The sequence below is a fragment of the Epinephelus lanceolatus genome, chromosome 19, assembly GCF_041903045.1.
Source record: "Epinephelus lanceolatus isolate andai-2023 chromosome 19, ASM4190304v1, whole genome shotgun sequence".
NCBI classification, from domain to species: domain Eukaryota; kingdom Metazoa; phylum Chordata; class Actinopteri; order Perciformes; family Serranidae; genus Epinephelus; species Epinephelus lanceolatus.
Window position 1 is genome coordinate 11,060,077 of NC_135752.1, and position 19,816 is coordinate 11,079,892.

General features: G+C 40.0%; 1 protein-coding gene across 2 annotated transcripts in view; it reads left to right on the plus strand.

The window, feature by feature from the left end:
- The first annotated feature begins 1,014 nt into the window (after window positions 1-1,014).
- The window catches only part of col5a1 (procollagen, type V, alpha 1), an 89,072-nt gene continuing 70,270 nt past the window's right edge, over window positions 1,015-19,816 (plus strand). The window contains exon 1 of one of the 2 annotated variants that reach the window (XM_033646867.2): window positions 1,015-1,440. In XM_033646867.2, coding sequence (XP_033502758.1) covers window positions 1,341-1,440 — 100 coding nt within the window. In that variant the 5' untranslated portion in view covers window positions 1,015-1,340. The remainder of the gene's footprint in view (window positions 1,441-19,816) is intronic. The other variant, XM_033646866.2, reaches the window with a different exon arrangement.

Genomic DNA, 19,816 nt, shown 5'->3' on the forward strand with positions numbered 1-19,816 from the left:
GTAGATCAGCAGCTCCTGTGTTCAGCAATGTAAAATTACTGTTTTTGTGAGTGGAGTCTGCCTGTGAAGAGGGCATAGATAAGTTTCACTTTTAGATTAGTTCCCTATCAGAAAGGGCTGACTGTTTGGGAAGTACTGAATATACAAATAGATAAATTAAAGTTGGATTATACTGCACAAGTTGTGTGAGAAAGAAAATGAATGTTTTGATATAGTTTTGCTGTTGTTAGATGTGGACCCCTATGACTTCAATTCATCCAGAATATTCTCTATTTTTGGAATCTTCATATACTGGAGACATGAGAGAGAAAGAAAAAGTTTTCTTCACAAATTCAGCGTAACACAGGATGACTTACTGATCTACAAATGATCATTTAAACGATGAAGTGTTCCTTTAAAATAATAAAGACTTAACCTAAATAAGTTAAGCTAGATGAGTTAAATTTAGTCATTTAATAAGTTAAAAAAAAGTTGGTAATCCAGCTTTATGTGAAAAAAAAACACTAATTGAAACAACAACCTGACTGGTTACATTTAATAAATACACAATTTAAATATATTTACAAAGTAGATCATCGAAATAATGTTCAGAAACATACTGGCTTAACCCTAATATGTGTAAGTACAGACAGACTGGTTTAAGTGGTGCCCACCTGTTTATACAATAAATCTCATCATCTCACCAGGACTCCCTGACCATCACACCCAGCTTGGACAATCACAACTACACACAAAAAGTCATGCATATTAAACTGCACGCCTTTCTTCATGATTTGTGTCAGGAGCAGTTTGCTTTTCCCGCTCTGAGTCTCTCCTCTGGAAATAGCGGACTCCATGTAAAAGAATTCAGAGCGCAAGAATTGTAGGCGTGAAACTTTCCCTCAACTTTTCCTCCCACCCACGGCCAATAACAGGGCTGGCTCTTTCATACGGACTCCTCTGATTTGCCTGAGTCTCCTGTCCGCAGAGTGACTGACAGCCTGGGGGGAAGACTTTTTTTGTGTTGCCCCGTTGGACTTGAAGGGGCTCTACGTGACGACTGAAAGAGTGGGGAGCACTTCTGAACGGAGGCGCAGCGGTGCAGGACAGTTCAGAAAAGCAGAGAGGAGAGGAGCAGTGCGGGAGAGACGGGTGCCCATCCGTCTACTAGCTGGAGGAACGCACACTAACAAACCCTTATGGCTGCTTGAGAAATAACGATACACCCCCCCTCCCCCTTTTTTCTCTTTCTCTGGGACTTTTGGCTTTTAGTATAGTCCTGACCAGAAGTTGTTGCAAGCCTAATTAGTTGCTCCAAGTTGACAAAGTGAATCCACTTGCCGTGGACGTCTCTGGCGGTCATGGATACCCATATAAGATGGAAAGTTAAACGGAGGATAAGGGACGCCCAAATCACTTTAGCGGTGATTCTGCTTTTTGTCACATCGCAAGCAAGTTCAGGTAAGATGCAGCTGTGAGTTTTTTTTTTTTCGTGGATACAGTTTGGAGCTGCGCTGCGCTGGAAAACTTTCTCTTTGGTTATAGTGGATCACTGTGACGTCCGCCCCTCCTCCTAAACTCATCTTTGTGCCTGTATTGGTGCCTTAATGTATTCAGCTTGGTGTTCCCGAAACTATGGGACTTGTCAAAGTATCAAAAGGCTGCAAGTTCTTAAGAAAAAGCGTTTTTTTTTTTTTTTTTGTTTTGTTGAGAAAAGCTCACTTAGTGTGTCTGAGGAGCTGGTCTGCAGGGAGGTTGTGCAAAAGGTTTTGCCACTGCAAAAACATCCAATAGCTGATAAATAGCTATAGATGCAGGCCTGAAAAATGTCTTGTTGTGGCATAATTTATATGCATTAGATAGTGGGAAGATATAAAGTACAGTATGTCCCTGAATTACAAACAAAATCAATTAATTCCAGATGTCACTTTAGGAAGATATATCAAATTTCTGTCTTCCATTTTGCAGACTTATTGTAATGATTTTATGTAGCACAGCTCAAAAAACTTTTTTTCCATCGCTTTTTCCTTTTTCTTTTTTTTAACTGATGAGAGGGATGAGCATAATTTTCATAAGAGGGAGGGGCTGTAGCTCATCTAAAGTGGTAGGGTGGAGCCGCCTTTAAGACTCCAACATCAGAACACACAGTTTTCTTAAGCACAGGGCCCTTTGCTAAGGCTTGAACCTCATATATTTTATTAATGGCATTCTACAAATTCTCCACATGCTTATTAGTAACTGTTTTATAACTCAGAGTCTGAAATATGACTGTAAAAGTTTGGAATGCCGTTTAGATATCAGTCAAACCCAGTCCATATATGGGCTTGAAGGAAGAAAAGATTTTTATCATCTCATCTCAGATTCTCTGGTGTAGCACTGTTGTGTGTCCAGAGGTCATGCAGTGCTGTGGCTGTGGGGCTAGGGTCTGGCCTACATGTATTATTAGCACCTTAAGGCTGCCTGGCATGGTTGGTGGTCTGCTGTCTGCCGTGAGGCTCTGACACAGGAGTTTGAGGCGAACAGGTGGTTTCTTCTGTCTGCTTCATGGACAGTTAGGAAGATTCCAAGACTGTACTGACATGGCATGAATGAGATGCTGTGCAGATGGTCTGTTTAAAGCTACAGAACATTTGAAATGATTAAAAAAACAGATGCAGCTGAGGTGGTTTTACAAGCTCATATAGGCTATACTGTTAAACATATGAAGAAATCACTGCAGCGTGTTTATTTTCATGTTGCCTGTAAACACTGGTTGTTAACCGAACACAACTTTTGTCACAGTGTAAGAGCTGGATCCAGATCTGGGTCATTTTTGATGACAGAGGAGGAGTTAGACTTGAGTTTTGGTGGGACGTTATAGAGAAATTGGAACTGAATCCATTTTGATGCTGCAAGCTGGATTTAATCACCTCTTGATACCGATAGAGAGCAACCAAAGTCTTGTAAGTCATCCTCAAGGGGTCTGGTACAATTCCTGAAACTTGACACTTGACACATGCTGGATAGGAAATACTTGATGACTAGCAACATGCCAGCAGCTACATGCAAGTTTTATGTAAACTAATTATCGTGTTCCTCAAGTTTAAGATTTTCACTTTTTTCCATTTTTTGCCCATTTAACTTATTTTAAGTATTTGTCGTAGTACTAGATTGCAGCTTTTGCGTCAGTGTTCACACTAATGTGGAATTCTGGTAAAATATTACATTTTTAACATATTAAACATCTGTCAGCATATTAAAACGGTAATTGCAGACAATTAGCTAGTTTGTCAGCAGTAAAAAAATCATCTTGACCCAAACCACATGACCCCATAGCCTCAGGGAAGACCTGGTTACATTCATTTGAAAGCTTACAGAGGCTTGTCCTGACACACCAGCACTGCTTATCAGGGACTTGCCATCTTGAAACACAGTATACATGCCTGGAGGGGTAATTGGGTAAAAAAAACAAAAACATTTAGCAGTCATGAATAATCTGGTATTGAATATCATATCAATAATTTATTATTTTAATAAATTGTGTGATTTTTACATTTCACTGAAACTAAAACAAAAATGATTGGGCAACTTTAACATACAACTGACTGTAGACAGTTCAGAGAGTCAATGTTACATCTTTGCGTTATATTAATATTTGACAACTGTTTCATGTAGACTAATGATACTTTAGTAAATTAATGAGGTCCAGTAACTATTTCCACAATGGATTTTATTCCAAATACCCAGATCTGCTAGCAAAAAATCTCTTATGGAATAATTTACAACCATTTTTAATATAAATTATATTGGTCATTTAGCTAAATAACATGATGTAAGCTACACACAGTCATTAATTAGTCATTAATAAGTAAAATTTGGAGTTTTAGTTGATAAAGCTACATTCATTTTGGTGGTGATTTTTGTCACCACCTGGAGGCAGCAGATCCAGCTGAAAACACAACACTGACAATAAGGTTTTATACGCTAGCAAACATTTGCTAACAGTTGCAGACACAAAGCAACATTAGCATTCATTTGGAGTCGTGTTTCTGTCCACCTAGAGAAAGTAAGTTTAATTTTCACTTTCCTTTTAGCTATGTTTTTGTCTTCATTAACTAGTGACTAACTAAGGAACATATCTGGGTCTTTAGCTTGCTAATTGCTCCCCTTTGCTAACTAGCTAACCAGCTGCTAACATTGTGGGCTGTTTGGTGGTGGGTAGGCAGGGTATAGTTGGTTTACCTGAACATTTTCACTTAAAATAGCTGCCTGCTGCTCCTGGAAACAAGGTTGATGACAGATAGTGAACAAATACGTAGAGTTGTGGGCTGTAAAACCCAAATTGTTAAGCAGAAAGATGCTAAAATGGTTAGCAGTAAGATGCTAAAAATGGTTAGCACAGAGATGCTAAATGCTTCACAGAGCTGAGGAAAACTGCAGTGTCAGGTGATAATTTTTGGGTGGGTTTGTCAAATAAGTAGTCCCTTTCATATAACATACAGTCATTTCATCATTCTTAAATGCAGAAAATATTAGTGTCGCTTTAAGGTTGTAACATTACTGGCACACTGAAAAAGATGAGTCAGCAGTCAAACATAGCTTACCTTGTTAGCATGCTAAACTGTTAGCCTTAAATAATATCACAGGATTTACATAGGCCTACTCACAAATCTAACAGTAAAACGAAAACATTTGAAGATATGTTTTAAGTGTTGCAGCGTATTCTAAGAGTATATTCTTCGCGCACTACCAAATTGTTAATTTCAACAGCAACCTGAGTTCATAGAGGATCAGCACAGTGAATGTAAGTCACGCTCTATCTGAGTGAAGTCATAGTCCAGTTCTTCAGAGAGGCCATCCTGCCCTGGCATTAATGAGGAAACCTTACTTTAAACCTCTGTCAAAAGGTGTAATAACAGAAGGCCTATAAGACATAGAGGTTAAGAATGAGAAGAGGGGTCAGAGTTTAGAGGTGAAGGTCAGGACTTGAGGACTGCGGTCAGGTTTACAGTTTCATTGCCTGAAGAAAGGAATTCTGGCTGTTGAAGCTCCGCTGCTCCTTGTTTCTGTAAATTCTCCTCTGACTCTTGGAGGTCAAAGAGTAAGATAAGAAGCGTGTATTGATATATATAAGGCTAGTGTTTAATGCATTTTAAGATTAGAATCATTAGAAGATTCAGTTTTTGGGCTCAGCAACAATCTGATGTACATCTTTAGCCCGAGATGCAGATTTTAAACTTAAACTGATTGAGTTCATAAAGGTGGTTTGTCTGTCTAGTTTCTAGCTAGTTGATGTTTTCAGTCTGACTTAATTGCATCTATTTAACTCTAGTAGACAGCAGGCTTCCTAGTGTGGAGCCTCAGTTATTTCATAGTTCTATGATTAGCATACCTGCTGTAGACCAAATCTACCCTCTTCTCCAAATGGTTTCCTTTGTGTTTCTGCTGAGTTGCTTTTTCTTCTTAGTTTCCTCAATCAATGGACTCTTTTCACAAGTCTTAGAAAGTCTGTTTTGACTCTTTTCACTGTGGTTTGTTATCATTAATTAACCAAAAGTTTTTTTGTCTGTAGCAAACACTCACACAGGACCAAACCCTACTTGTGCAGCATACTTTAGTCATCAAAAATACTGAAATAACATTCTTCGAATACCTTGTGCAAATGAAAACAAGGATGGATTCTGGCCAAAGCTGGTGCTAATAGATGACAGTATTTAATAGACCAGCAGATATGCTAACAAATTAGCAAATATAGCCATGATTTGAATATTATGCTACATGTGTTAGGAGCTGGTATTTGTTCCTTATGTACATTTTAAAGGGATAAACAGAAGAAGGCCTTGCTGTTTGACTGAGCGCCTCCACATCTGGATCCGATAAGTTCCATTGTGCTGTCTGCTAAGCCCTCCAAAACCCCAGAAAAAATGTCTTCCAGATGTTTTCTTCCCATTTTGGTGGAACAGGGGACCATGAAAAAAATATACTGTTGCATTTTTCAAAAGAAAATACACCGCTCTGTGCTGGTTTTAGAGAAAATTCCTAATCGAATAACATCTGCAGCCTTAGAGCTGAGTCTGTAAAAATAATAGCAGTGTGCCTTGTGTTTCAGCCAGGTTCGCACATACACATCCAGGGTCATTAAAAGGTTCTTTTTGTTTAAGCCAGCCAACTTTATGACAGGGTTAAAGGTCGAATACAGCTGGTACGCAGCTGTTTTTCATTTACAGTCTCTTTATATCTGGACTGGTCCTTCTAAAGGAATTTATATGGATAAGTAAGTTTGCCTTTTTGTCACAGTGTATTAACTTCCTCATGAGGCTGATTAGAAAAGCGCATAGAGCTGAATGAATCCATGCAAAATTGAACAAATTGCACGACTTCCAATGTGCTTTATTTGTAAATTCTACAGGATGCTAACAGGTGGTTGTCCTGAATGAAAACTGAAGACATTTTGATTTTGTCAGTGTCGTGGATGCAGTTGTGCACTTATTTTATATTTAGAGCAGATGGTTTTGTTGAGATCTGTCAAAATCAAACCAACTTGTTCAAGGGGAGAGACAGACACAGGTGTGGCTTTGTGTTATCACCTAGCAACATGGCATGAGTCACTGACATCACTCGCTTCCATCAGTAATTATCTGTCAGGCAGACATGATGTAACTGTAAATTTTCTGTGGGGGGTTTCAGGAGGTTGTTCCTTACTCACCTTAAAGTGGCAATCCTGAGGTCATGTCCAACTCAATCAGATAAACAGCGGTGAGAAGAAGTGGCTTCTTTTGTGTGCCTTTTGCCATGGCGCTGAGGAAGGAATCTGAGTTAGCTGGACTGTGGAGAAAAGCAGTGACCCTGCAACTGCATGTGCCACTTCAGCCTGTAAATGCAGGCTTTGTGGAAAGGACTCTGTAAATCAGCTCTAATGCCTGATAACAACATGGGAGATAAAACAAAATATGCAGGGCAAGTTTTTGACCCTATGTCAGAGTTAAGGAGACCCTTTGTGTAGCACAAATAGTGCATTATTTGCCATATCCTGGACAGTATATCGTCTATTCCTTTCCAGACTAATTAAGGGTCAAATAATTGTTTTGAACTGCTCAATGGTCCTCTGTACTCATGACACAGCGTGCTTGATTTGAAGCCAGATACAGATGGTTTTCTCTTTAGGTGTTGTTTGCCCAAAGCTAGTATCTGCTAAAAACACTCAGGCAAAGATGGATCATTTGTTCTTTACTCCCTGGCAGACAAAAAGGGAACAAAATGGAGGCAGTGGTGTTTGAAATGTGAACACGATCACATCAGTGATGTAAAAGTTGGATATGCTACAATCATGATGCAACTCCCACTCCTGTATTTGATTTTTAAGAATATGCTTTTTTGCAGCATGTAGTGCATGGCAGAGTAAAAAGTGAAGTCTGGTCCAGGCTCACAAACCGAGTATTCACTTCAGCAGGGAAACAGTGCTTTTCTCTGTAATGGGGTATTATAATCATTGAGCATGGAAAGCAATGTATGAGTCATCCTTTCCAACCCCATTCCCCCTTCCCCTGCCCGAGCTTAGCCACAGCCTGGACAGTAGGAATACTGAGTGTAAGCATTTCTTTCCTAGTAGGGGAAATACAATGGTTTCTGGTCACTCCAGAGACTTCACAGTCGTCACGTGTATTCAATTTTTACTTTATTAGGTGATGAAATAAGTAGGAGTTGGAATGGAAAGGCGACATTAAATCAAGACTTCAAGTTTCTGCTTATTCAGTGTAGTGCAGTATTTTGTAATTAAGCTTGGGACTTAATTAATTGGGTTTTGTTGTTACAAGGGACCAAGCTAGAGTGTGACCGCAGATGCTAGTTTGTGCTGAAGCAGGCTGAACGAAATGTGTTAGACAAATGAAAAAAGCTGAGATAATTGTTTGAGCAACACTGTCGCCTAGAAATACATTTACATAGTACTATATTTCCACAGTTAATTAATTTAGTCACAAATGTAATGCTGTCTGGATTACATAATGAGGACACTTTATTAATGAATCTGTATGAAAATGACACTGAATGTTTCAGTATGTTGTATGCTGACACCATATTTTTTACAATACTCCCTCTTACAGTAAAATATCACAAAATGACAAAACTAAACCGTGGTTATGTTTGCACACTCGCTGCAAGCAGCTGGTTAACTTTCAGGAAAGACTGTGGTCTTGGTTGCGTATTGAAAAAGTCAACAATGTCTGTATTAACATGTAACCCTAACCATGATCTTTCCTGATCCTTAGCCAAAATGCTTTTGTTGTGCAAACTAGACCATACGTGGCACTCTGGATGTGTCAGAGTAGGACACTTTGTTCGCAAGAAAAAGAAAAACAAGCAAACAAAAAAACCCACCACAGAACATGATCTAGGCAGTAATTTCAATTCCAATTGGTAAACCAAAGTTGGCCCCCTCTTTTTAATTTTACAAAAACATTTAACTAAACTGGAGACCATCTTGCGATGGGATCATTTTAGCTGTGATACAGCAATATTCGACTTAAAACAAATGTGGGCCAGGAGTGTTAAGTGGGGGAGCTTGGCCCCTTTCTTACTTCCTAATTCCCGACTTCTGCCCCCCTTGCTCGGACTACACCTATCTGAAAACTCAACCTTCATTTTGATGTCAGCTACACACCTGTAAACATTGCATGGTTGTGATGCCACTGAGTTGACAAAATCTGCCCACAGACAGACAGACAGACAGACAGACAGCAAGACATGGAAACACCTGGCAAAGTACTTAAAACTGCTTTTGTGGTAGTGTCCGCTACAAGGCTGTTGCCAGGACCACAGTTTGCCATAATGACACACAGACTCATAAAGTGAACACAATACCAGCCGTTGCGACAGTAGATGCGTTTCTGTGCATTTTATGCATTTTTAATTTGCGGAAATGCCAAAAATTCTAAAAAAAAATCTTGAAGTAACGCAAAAATGTTTTAAGTTGGTGTACTGATAAAAGGTAAATGCGATTTAGCGCGATTGAAACAGATGGAAAAAATAAATGATGATGTCATCGCTTAGGCCACTGCTAGCTCCGTTCAACATCTCTGGATGGCTTTTAGCACGCTTATATGCAGATGGGCTGGCATCAGAACTTCTCCAAGAGCACATAACTGTCATTTTAGTTGTTGAAACTTTCTGTTTCCATTGTCCAGAGTGCTCTTCGTTGTTTTCCTTTGTTTTAGGTTTGGCTGGCGCTCTTCTAATTATGTCATCTTGTTGCACCTCCTTCTGCAGGAGCACCTGACTGGAGAATAAGTGCTGCCCACTGTTTACCTCGATGCACCAATTATATTTGCATAACAGTAGTGGATGGAAAAACACATAAATGTGCATTTTTTTGCTGTTTTTCTGATAATTTGCTGAAAATCTCTGCTACATTTGGATGGAAACCCAACTTTTGTCATGGCTGGTGACCAGGGATACAAAGAAGGAAGCCAATGTTGATGAGTCATAAGTTGATGACTCAAGTTAAGTAGCCTACTGACAGTCAGGCAATTTATTCTCATAGTAACATTTGTTCACCCACAGGGTTGATGTTGCTCCAGTCTGACTCTGGTAAAAGTGTCAGTAGGAGATGAATTGACTGTTGACTTGGCTGCCACTGCAACTCCACCAGATTATTTGGCACTACCGTACATGATATGGCAAGCTTTCCTCACCCCAGGCTGCAATTACGGTGTTATCACTATCACAAGAACAGTGATTGATAGCCTAAATATTACCTTCATTTTTCCCTTTCGTGCTTTGCCACTCTTTCCACAACTTACTGAAGCTGTGCCATTACTTTTATTTTTAACTCTGCCCATCCTGTGTCTGTGATTTCCTTTTCCAGACATTGTTGACATTATTACTTGTGCATCAGCAAATGGCTGCTTTTTCTGTATTACAGACATTTACTTCCTTTTGTCTCAAGTTGTCAATAATCAGTGATGCACTATTTCAATGAAACATTATTAGTCTATATGCATTACAGGATTTTAATTGGGAATTTTGATGCTTTTAGTTGCACATAAAGTATCCCTGTAAACCATTTTTAATGTTGCATTTTCATCTAGCCTTGTTGCTGTATATTGGTGTCCATATATTGATTATGTGGAATGGGTAAAAGCATTTATGAAACTCCTCTGTTGTGAGAAACCATTGCATATTTTGATTGATTCCCATCATTAGCTAAGAGACACAGCTACTCAGTTAAGTTTTAGAGACTCTGCCACTTAGGTTTGACAGGCCTTACTTGCATGTCAGTGCTGGATAGTCCTCAACAAAGGGGGAAAAGCCTCATAATTGTGCAGAGTTTCACATTTAGTAGATTCAGTTTCATTGTTTTGTGTCAGTGTGTTTGGTGCTGGAATAATGGTTATCTGTGAGGCTGGGTGAGAGGAAATGGCTCTGTAATGTCGGTGCTGCAGGGCCCTCTTTTATCATAAATTTCTCAGCATTCAGCCATCAAAACCATATCTGCTGTGGGAGAGACAGAATGAGGAGAAGATAAAAGAGGTAGAGGGAAATAACGTGGCTAATGGAGGTTAGAAAATAAAACTGAATGAAGCTGGTGCAGAAGGAGAGGAAGCTACGAAGGGTGGAAGTAGAAGAAGAAGGAGAGATAAGACAGAGATAAAGGCCATCACACGTGCCTTAAACGTACCAGTCCCGCAGTTTTTCACTGTAAAATGAGCATTCAGAGGTGCACTGTGGAATCTTGACTCAGTTTTTCCATCTTAGTCTGTGGTGGACGGCAGACAGTGATTTATCCACACTGCTGTGAGCTGCAGCGTGGAGACAGTGAAGTAAACCATCTGGTATTCCCCCTGTTAAAGCAATAAGAGTCTGGCTATAGCACTGAGCCTCAGAGTACACAAGAGAATCTCTGGTCAGGAAAACTCTCTGTTCTCTGGATCATCTTTCAGGTCTGTGTGCTTGTGTTTTTGTGTGTGTGTGAGTTGTCTGTGGGTGTAGAGGTGAATATGCAAGACTATATCTGCACATTCTGGGTGGATTTGTCTGAGTCTGTCTATGCATGTGTTTGTGCCAGGCTGCTTATCATTTCGTATGTTTCCAAATTCATCTTGCTTGGTGTTTCCTGTAATTTTGCAATTAGAGGCTGGGGTTAATCTTTGACTATCTCATTACGAATGAGTCAGAATGAGTCGATCATGACCAGGGAAATGAAGGCATGGGGTGTATAAACAAAAAGATCTCGCTCTTTTCATTTCCTCCCTTGCCTCTTCCTCCCTGCTGCTGCTTTCACAAGCAGCTCACAGCCCAGGTCACTGGGTCAGTGTCCTGAAATGTCTGGATTACAGCTGGCTGATAAAATGAAATGTGACTGATACTGGCATGTTAGGTCATTTTTTTACAGACTTAATTTTGCTCATGCCAGAGTAAACACTGTCCTCAGTTGGCTTTGAGACCCTGTCCCAGTCACACACGTTCACCTGGCTAGCATTCATGCTTCATCTTTAATCAAAACAAAGCTGCTGACAACATGATGATTGTTAATGCTAATAATTTAGCATTTAAGTGAGCAGCTGTAACTGTTGCTGAACAGCACCTACTGTGGCCACAAGTGGTAATAGACCAAATAACAATGTTGACATTAACTTTTGGGTAGAAAACCCCCGTGTCATGTGTATACACTGTAATGGTGCTGAGCAAACACTGCCACAATTGTTAAGTTTTAGCTACTTACAAAGGACCCTCGTAAAAAAATCAATATCCGTTTAAGTGCACACTATATTTCAAATATTTTCATCACATTACCTTACCAATCAGACAACCATTTCTGATGGTCTACCACTGCCTCGATAACTGTGTAAGGTAGAGTGGATAAAATATTCCACATATAGTGTACGCTAAAAACTGATATTGTTTTTTTTAAGTGGGTCCTTTTAGTTGGCTAAAATGTGTACGCAAACTATGTCCCCATTGGTACATTGCTTAGCTTTGTTGCCTGTTGATTTGAGCTAAGTTCAAATGGAACTGTTTCCATTTGACTGTTTACGATATGGAAAGTTGTGTACACAAAGGTTGTAAATTCCACAACAGCGAAGCATTCATATGGTCTCTTCTCCTGAATATGGTAAATACCATCCCTATTGAACACAGCATTGGTTTATCAAAGACACTTTCAAAGCAGCTCAATACGTTAAATATGCACATCAGAAACATCAGATAGGTCGGACCACCGTTTCAATTTATAATTTCAGCGTATATCTCCGCAATTCAGATCAATTGCCAATTTTCCACCTGAAAGTGATTGTGTTTGTAAGCATGACGTCACGGTGATTAGACCACTTAATAGTTACTCTTGATTACATGTTATTCTAAGGGAGCATATCAATATTGGTACTTTATCCGTATTTTGAACTCTTATTTTTTGTCAGCTTATCAATAGTAACATAAATTTATGTTTTTCAACCACTGTTACAGTTGATTTTTGTTCATATCACCTGGACCTTGGTAGGATTTTATTTTAGCTGTTAACTGAAATATAACAAACTAACAGCCACTAGCACATCACATTTGTGCACACTTGTGGCTGTCCTCTTGTCTTCAGAACTGTTTGAGTACAGTTTGTTACACATGGTGCAGCTTAAATTTTTGTTGGAGCCTCACAGCAAAGCTCATGCAGCGATTGCCAAGAAATCTCTCTGATAGTATTTTGGTAGATTTAATTAAGCCATGTTGCAGAGGTGTGTGTGATTGCTTGCCATCTTGCTAACTCACATCCCATTCAGTTTTAGCAAAGGCATTAGTTTACTCATGTGTTGCATGTCTGCAGTAATGTGTGTGTGTTCTCTCACAGGATGTCCATGCAGTGTATGTAATGCGTTCAATCTAGCAAGCCTAATGCCTGCAGTATGATTTCCAGGTCTGGTCACATGAAACCCAGAAGCAACAGCTGAAGGTCAATGCTGATGGAAGTGCGTCTTCTTTTGTTATCATATTCTTGGACCTGATATCTTAATGCCTTAGTATTTCACAGGAGTTGTGTTTAAAAGGTCTCATGCTGTGTTTTATAGCAGAGCCGAAAAGGGCTGTACTTCCGCAAAACTTATTAAAAGTTAATGCACTTTTATAAGATAAGACATTAACCTTTAAAGGAAAAGGATGAGAGGCAGACTATTTCACACTGAAAATGCCATGTATTTAATGAGTGTTAGTATTGATTAGGCGTTGTGTCAGTATCCAGGTGGCTTACAATCTCAGGTATATGCTAGACTTTGAATTCAAGCTTTAATCTGATGAAAGCCTTACTTCCTTTTAAAGTAAGTAATTAAAGTCAGGGCCCTAATTGTAACCTGCTGCATTTACAGTGAGGCTCCAATTACACAACATTTGGCTTCAGTTAAAGTTTTATAACAGAATCAGGTGAAAAAAACTTGTACACCCTCCCTGTCTGTGATGCGCTCTAGGAGGGGGAAGTCTCTCATTGGGTATTCTTGTTTTTGGCTGTGCTGGTTTCCAAGAGAGGCAGGGTCCTCTTTATGGCTGCTAATTACTCCTTGTCCTCAGCACCAGGTCAAGCATGTGCCTGGAGAGTCAGGCCTCACTTCAGGAAGGGCTAGAGGAGGATAGGGGGCAGGGAACGAGAGAAGAATGTTAATCTCGTCCCCCATGAAAAAGTCCTAATTCACTGGTCCGGCACCCCTCCTCCTGTCAAATGAAATGGTGCCGTCTGGAGTCACAAAGCGTTGTTACAGAATGTGTGCGTGTACATGTATGTGCGCGTTTGTGGAAATGAAGGGTCGATGGATAGGTTAGGGGAATGGGATCCACCACAGTCTTGGCACTGAGCCGAGTGCAGGATTATGAATCTGGCACTCAAGCTACTGTTCAGAGAGGGAGAGAAAAAAGGTAGGAAGAAAGTGTAGTGAGATAGGGAGGGTAAGATATTTGCAAAACCACATCATACCCACTTCTCTCTGTGACGGTTATAAGTTTCACCACACATTTTAAAATAATTCCCCTCTAAAGTATGCTTTTATGAATTCATTATCCTTTATTGTGCTGCAGCCTCATCCAGCCCATGTCTGACAAACAAACCCATAAAAGGCTGAAGACAAAGTGAACCACTCCTCTTTTAGCACACTATATCAAAGATGCAGCACTTTGCTTGCTAATTTGTACATTACACTTACAAGTTCCCACTGTGCATGTGGCCTGGAAAGACCTAACTGTGGGAGTAGACTTGGATACTCTATAACCCAGCCATCAAAGAGTTTATCTTTCAGAAAAAAAGATAGTTTTGAAACACTGAACATGACAACGTAGAGCATTTTTGCATTGTGTAGAATCTGAGCAACACCACTGGACTTCGCAAGAAGTCATGATGAAGTCATTCTACCTGTGCCCTGTGTGAGTTATGTGTCCCTGTCTTGTAATTGTGTCGTAAATGCATTTACTTGTGGAAAGCAGATGCCCGGTGGCTCATCCGAGCATTACAGACATCCGAAATAATACCCCAGCATGTTGATGGAGGCAATGTCAAGATAACATGAGAGGCAAAGGATGTTTTTATTTACACATGAGAAAACTTCCAAAGAGTGCTAAGGCTTACAGGATGCACTGTATTTCTGGTGTTGCTTTTTTGTGTCATGCTCAGCTGCATGAAAGTAGTTAAAGCAGCAGCAGAGGGACGACAGACTGGCAGAGAGCAAATGTACACAAGACCAGGTCATATAAACAGTTTCTGTGTATGTGCGGGGAACCTGCCTCTTGGATGTGAGGGGCTGTGGTCAGAGGGAGAAGTATTTTTAGCATCTAGTGCCAGAAGTGTTGGTCTCTTGAGGGATCTGCCATGCTAAGTGGGTAAACATCTCAGTTTAACAAGGTGGGACTGAGACCCGTACCTGCGGCTTAGGATGTGGTCAGGATAGCTTCCCCTGGAAGGTCAACTGCCGGTGACAGAAATCCATGAATGAAAGTGTGTAAGAATACATCAAGGAGGGAAAAAGAGCTGATCATGCTTGTGTTTGAAACATTGTGAAGTGTTTGTCTGACTGTCTTTTCTCTGGCTCTTTGCATCCATTGCTTTATTGGAAAAGACATTTGCTGTTTCTCAGATGGGTTTTCGATAGGTCTATTATTTTGTAGTTGGCGTCTGGACAAGAATATATTATGCCGTCCTTTCACCTTCCTCCTCTTTTCCTGTAAGCTGCTAATTGGCCCTCTCCACCTGGCTCACCTCCAGGTGACCCAGAAGAGGCCCTGTGGTCCTTTTTTAGATCCATCAGGGGATCTAAAGCCTTGGATGAAAAAATGAATATAAGGAAAAAGGAAATTGGAAAATAGAAATGAGAAAGTGGAACAGTTTAATAATATAACTTGCTGATTGATGGAAGGAAAGGAGTGGTCATCAGGTATGGAATCTCAATGACAATTGTTTCCTTCTCAAAAAAGCTGCTGATCTTTATGGGATTCGTTTGTGTCAGTGTGAATTAGCAAAAGCAGCACTCCTCAGCAGGGGTCGTGACACAGTTAGCATCGACTGGATGCTCCTTATAGACTTCCTCCTTTTTCCTTTTTTTCCCTGTGGTGCTGAGCTGGCTGTTACTATGATGGTGTTGTTGCTATTATGACAGCCATATTGTTACAGTATGATGCACTGTGAGAGCAAGCTGCTGTTGTCCCAAGGGAACCTATTTGAATCATTTATCACTGTTTGTGTGTTACTGTCATCTGCAAAGTAATAAAATGTCTGTGGCTTCTTGGAAACATCTGAACAATGGAGGTAGTTTGCCACCAGTCACTGCTGGTGTTTACCTGTTTTTATTAAGGCACCCTGTTGTGAAGACAGACCTCACATCTAAGTTTAAAAGCAAGAACAGCATTATAAGCACCTTTCTGCACAAAGTGACACTGAAATAATAGCCAATGTGTCGCCATGTTGACAGGGTGATCTCGGAGTACTCTTAAACCTATATTATTAGGGTTATATGAGGGAAGATAGGAAGTGAGTGTTTGTACCTGTCACCACCAGAATCTCTCGCTGCAGGGCTTATACAAGGTTGTGTCCTTATAAGGTGATGGAGAGACTGTGTGTGGTAGGCAGAGGCTACATGGAGATGAATCAAGAGGAAATGGAAAAGGGAGGCCATGGTTGGTTGGTTGTTACAGTCTGAGAATCAGTCTGACCCCACCTTGTCATCCAATACAGATCTTAATACTGTAGCTTGGTTTTATTGTGACATGTAAGTTCCATCATTTAGACAGTGGTCGCTGTGTTTAATCATAGGACAGTAAAGTTATTTCCATGCCTTGTATGGACTCCGTCTACGCAGCCGTCAGTGATCAATTCATTTATTTCCCAAGGGAATGATGTGCCGGTGGATGTTGGCAGGTCAGAGGGAATTAGTGTTGTGTCAAAGCAGGCTGTTGTAGCTTTTACAGGGAACATTTGTGGCTGTCTGAGAAAAGGGTAAAATTGTGAGCTTTGCGTTTGGTCAACCAAGGTTCTTGTTAAAAACAGTATTAAATGAAAAACGCTTTATGTGCCAGTTTATGTGTCACTTACGTCTCTTATATTAGAGGCTGAGAAACTGTAACTCCCTGTGTCAGTCTCACTGAAAGTAATTTTGAATTTAAAGGTTCTGTTTACGACATTCAGAGCATTAATATAGCAGCAAACAACTATTTGTGGAGTAATAGGCTCTCAAGCAGAGAATGAAGTCACACGACCTTTGCATTAGGGCTGGGCGGTATGGAGAAAATCAAATGTCACAATATTTTTTTTTGCTTTCAGAAAATATTTGCACATTAAGATTTTTGATAAATAATAATCAGAAATGTGGATATAATGAACAGTCTAGTAGGTTCAAAAAATTACATCACTTTAATGCAGCCTTTAAATCCAGGAAAAGACAACACACACAGAACTTGGTATATTATGATATCCAAAATCTAAGATGATATCTTGTCTTATACCATAGTATCGATATAATTTTGATTCATTGCCCAACCCTAGTAGACAGTCTGACCGCATGTACATGTTAGAGCTTGTGAGTCCCTGGGAGTGTATCCCACTGGCTAGCTAATTGCGGCCACTCTGCACTGTGCTCATACGCTGTTTTTGGGCAGTTACCGCTGAAAAATGGCGATGGTATTGTCACATAAGTGTATCGATGAAACCTCCAGTTCCCCTCAGGTTAACACAGTTAGCCTTGTCAGCACCAGTGCCCTTGTTAGCACTGTACCCGCTGTTACCACCGTTAGCTGCTAGCTGCTGGCTCAGCCATCTCCATGTTGAGAGCCATGTGCAGACAACCCCAGCCTGACTCTGAATCATAGATATGCTCTGAATGTTGTGTTCAGCTCCTTTAGGGAAGCTCTAGCAGGAAGTTTTGATGTTTACAATTTTGATTTGTTTGATAGATGCTAAATTTATTATTATATTTACGTTATATACTGCAATAGTTAAAAACTTTTAGTGAATGTTTACAATAAGTCTAAAAGGTTAGTGTGTTTATGCTTTACAATGCTTATTCAGACATTTTTTTCATTACTGATAAAAGCATAAAACATTTTGATGCTACAGTGTAAATGCTGCCATTAAGCAGATGTAAAGTCATCACGCTTTCCTGGGTGCTAATTAGTTCTACAACCCCAAGAGTCCCTGTGCGTTAATGCTGTATCTTCTGACACAATGCTGACACCTTAACCCAACATTTCAGAAGTTTACAGGCATTTTTAGACATTCAGGCCCCTGAACGTCTCACTTGCTAAGCGACCAGTGTAACAGACTTTAAAAATGAAAGCCATACCATTTTTTTTTTACATCACATTATCAGCTCCCAGAACCTTCCACTAATAGATCAATAGGTGACAACAATATAGAACACATTTTTTTATTAAAGACCGGTCAATCGGAGCATTTGTAACAGAACTGCATTTCTTTGACATTCTGACATGTTGTTACACTGTAGCAGAGCGCTCAGAGACTCATTTAATGAACCTCTCTCATCACTTCATGGTGAATGATAGACATTTTCTGGCTGGTGGGGGAGTTTTTGTGTGTCTCTTCATTATGAGTTGATGACAGACAAAGCTGTCTTTTTGTTTAGACCCTTCACCTGAGAGGCTCTGTCATCCTGTGGTATGCACTTCCAGGAATATAAATAAAGTTATCCTTATGACGTGCCTAAATCCTACACTGGTTGGGTTTCGAAACAGTCGGGTGTGGTCCTCGGATTTATATGTTTCTCCCAGATGAGGTGATATTACAGTTCTGTGTGCGTCTGCCTAATCATAGACTGTATATGATAACAATCATAGCCACCTTGACATCACCAATTGATCTTTAGGACCCCTGTTTTGAAACCTCAAGTTTGGCATTTTGGCATCATCATTTTGGATTTTTGGAGCCAGAAGCAATCCTATCTGGACGAGAGGATGGAGACAGTCTCAGAACCCAGCAGCTATTGGTCTGATAATGATGAGCTTCTGAGTGAGGGCCAATATTTTGGGCTGATCTGGTGAAGCCAACGGATATCAGAGCCAAGACTTCCTGTTTTGTGCACAAGTCATTTTCGCTAATCTTCATATATAGATGTTTGCATATGAATGCAGATATATTAAAATAAGCTAATATAAAGCTAGCTCCACATGGACTGTGTAACTGCTGTTCAGACGTGATTGGTCAATACCACTCTGACTACAAATGGACTACAAATGGAAACAAGACTTGCGATACCAAAATGTTGTCCTGTCGGCAACAAATTCTGCCCACATATGCAGAATCTCTTCATAGATATTAGGGTGGAGATAACCCTAACTCTAGCTGCTAGCTTTGTTAGGATGGCTCATTTACAGCTACGGTTAACTGTGATAATGCTAATGCTAATTTTTCCTAGTGAAAAACAGGCTTAAAACCATTGAAACAAAATATCCTTATTGGAAAACTAAACATCTGCCTCCTAAGCAGGTCTTTTAGTACAACCAAATGCTGAACAAGACTTTTAGGCCACTGAACTGAAAACACACTGTAATAGCCACAGCTACGACCATGCCTATATTCTGTGAATCTGTGGTTACACCTAACCAACATTGTCGCCACGGTGGGGACTTACCAGTGGACAACACCTATCTGTCACTCAGAGTGGTCACGCCTTAATTATACATAACCTTAAACCTTGATAACATTTAAACAGGTGAGTTATATAAAAATGTAGCCTCCATACAATTGTCATGAAAGGGGAAATTAGTTTAGGAGTCCAAAACTGATTTTTGTCCCAGGCTGTAAATATGTTTATTTCTGCTGTAAAGTTGGGCATTTTAACATGGGTGTCTATGGGGGTTGATTCACTCTTGGAGCCAGCCTCAAGTGGACATTTATGGAACTGCAGGTTCTGGCACTTCTATGTTGGCTTCATTTTTCAGTCCCTGAGGTTGCTGCTTGTGCCTAATACGTCTCCCAAAGCAATGTTGCCTTCCGCATTCACATGTTCATAAATAGAAGTACAGAGACTGACATTGGATAATAGACTTCCTCCAAGACAGGAAATGGGCTGGCTTAGGAGAGAGATAGAAAGAGTGAGATGAGATGAGAACATACAGATTAGGAAATCACAACACACCAAATTTATCTAAGTCAGATCCCACATTTTCCCCTCAAAATGGTCTACAGACTTGTTCCAGACTGTTGTGTGTATAAAGAGGTATAAACTGTTATAAAGTGTGTTTATATCTTGTGTCATTGTTGAGTAATTGAAACAAGTTGCTCCACGACTAATGTCTGCTTAGCAAATTGATGTGATTTGTGTTTTGTATTTGTTGTCAGGCAGATTGTTTGTAAATCAAAGAACTTGGTTACTTTTGGCTAACTCTCGGT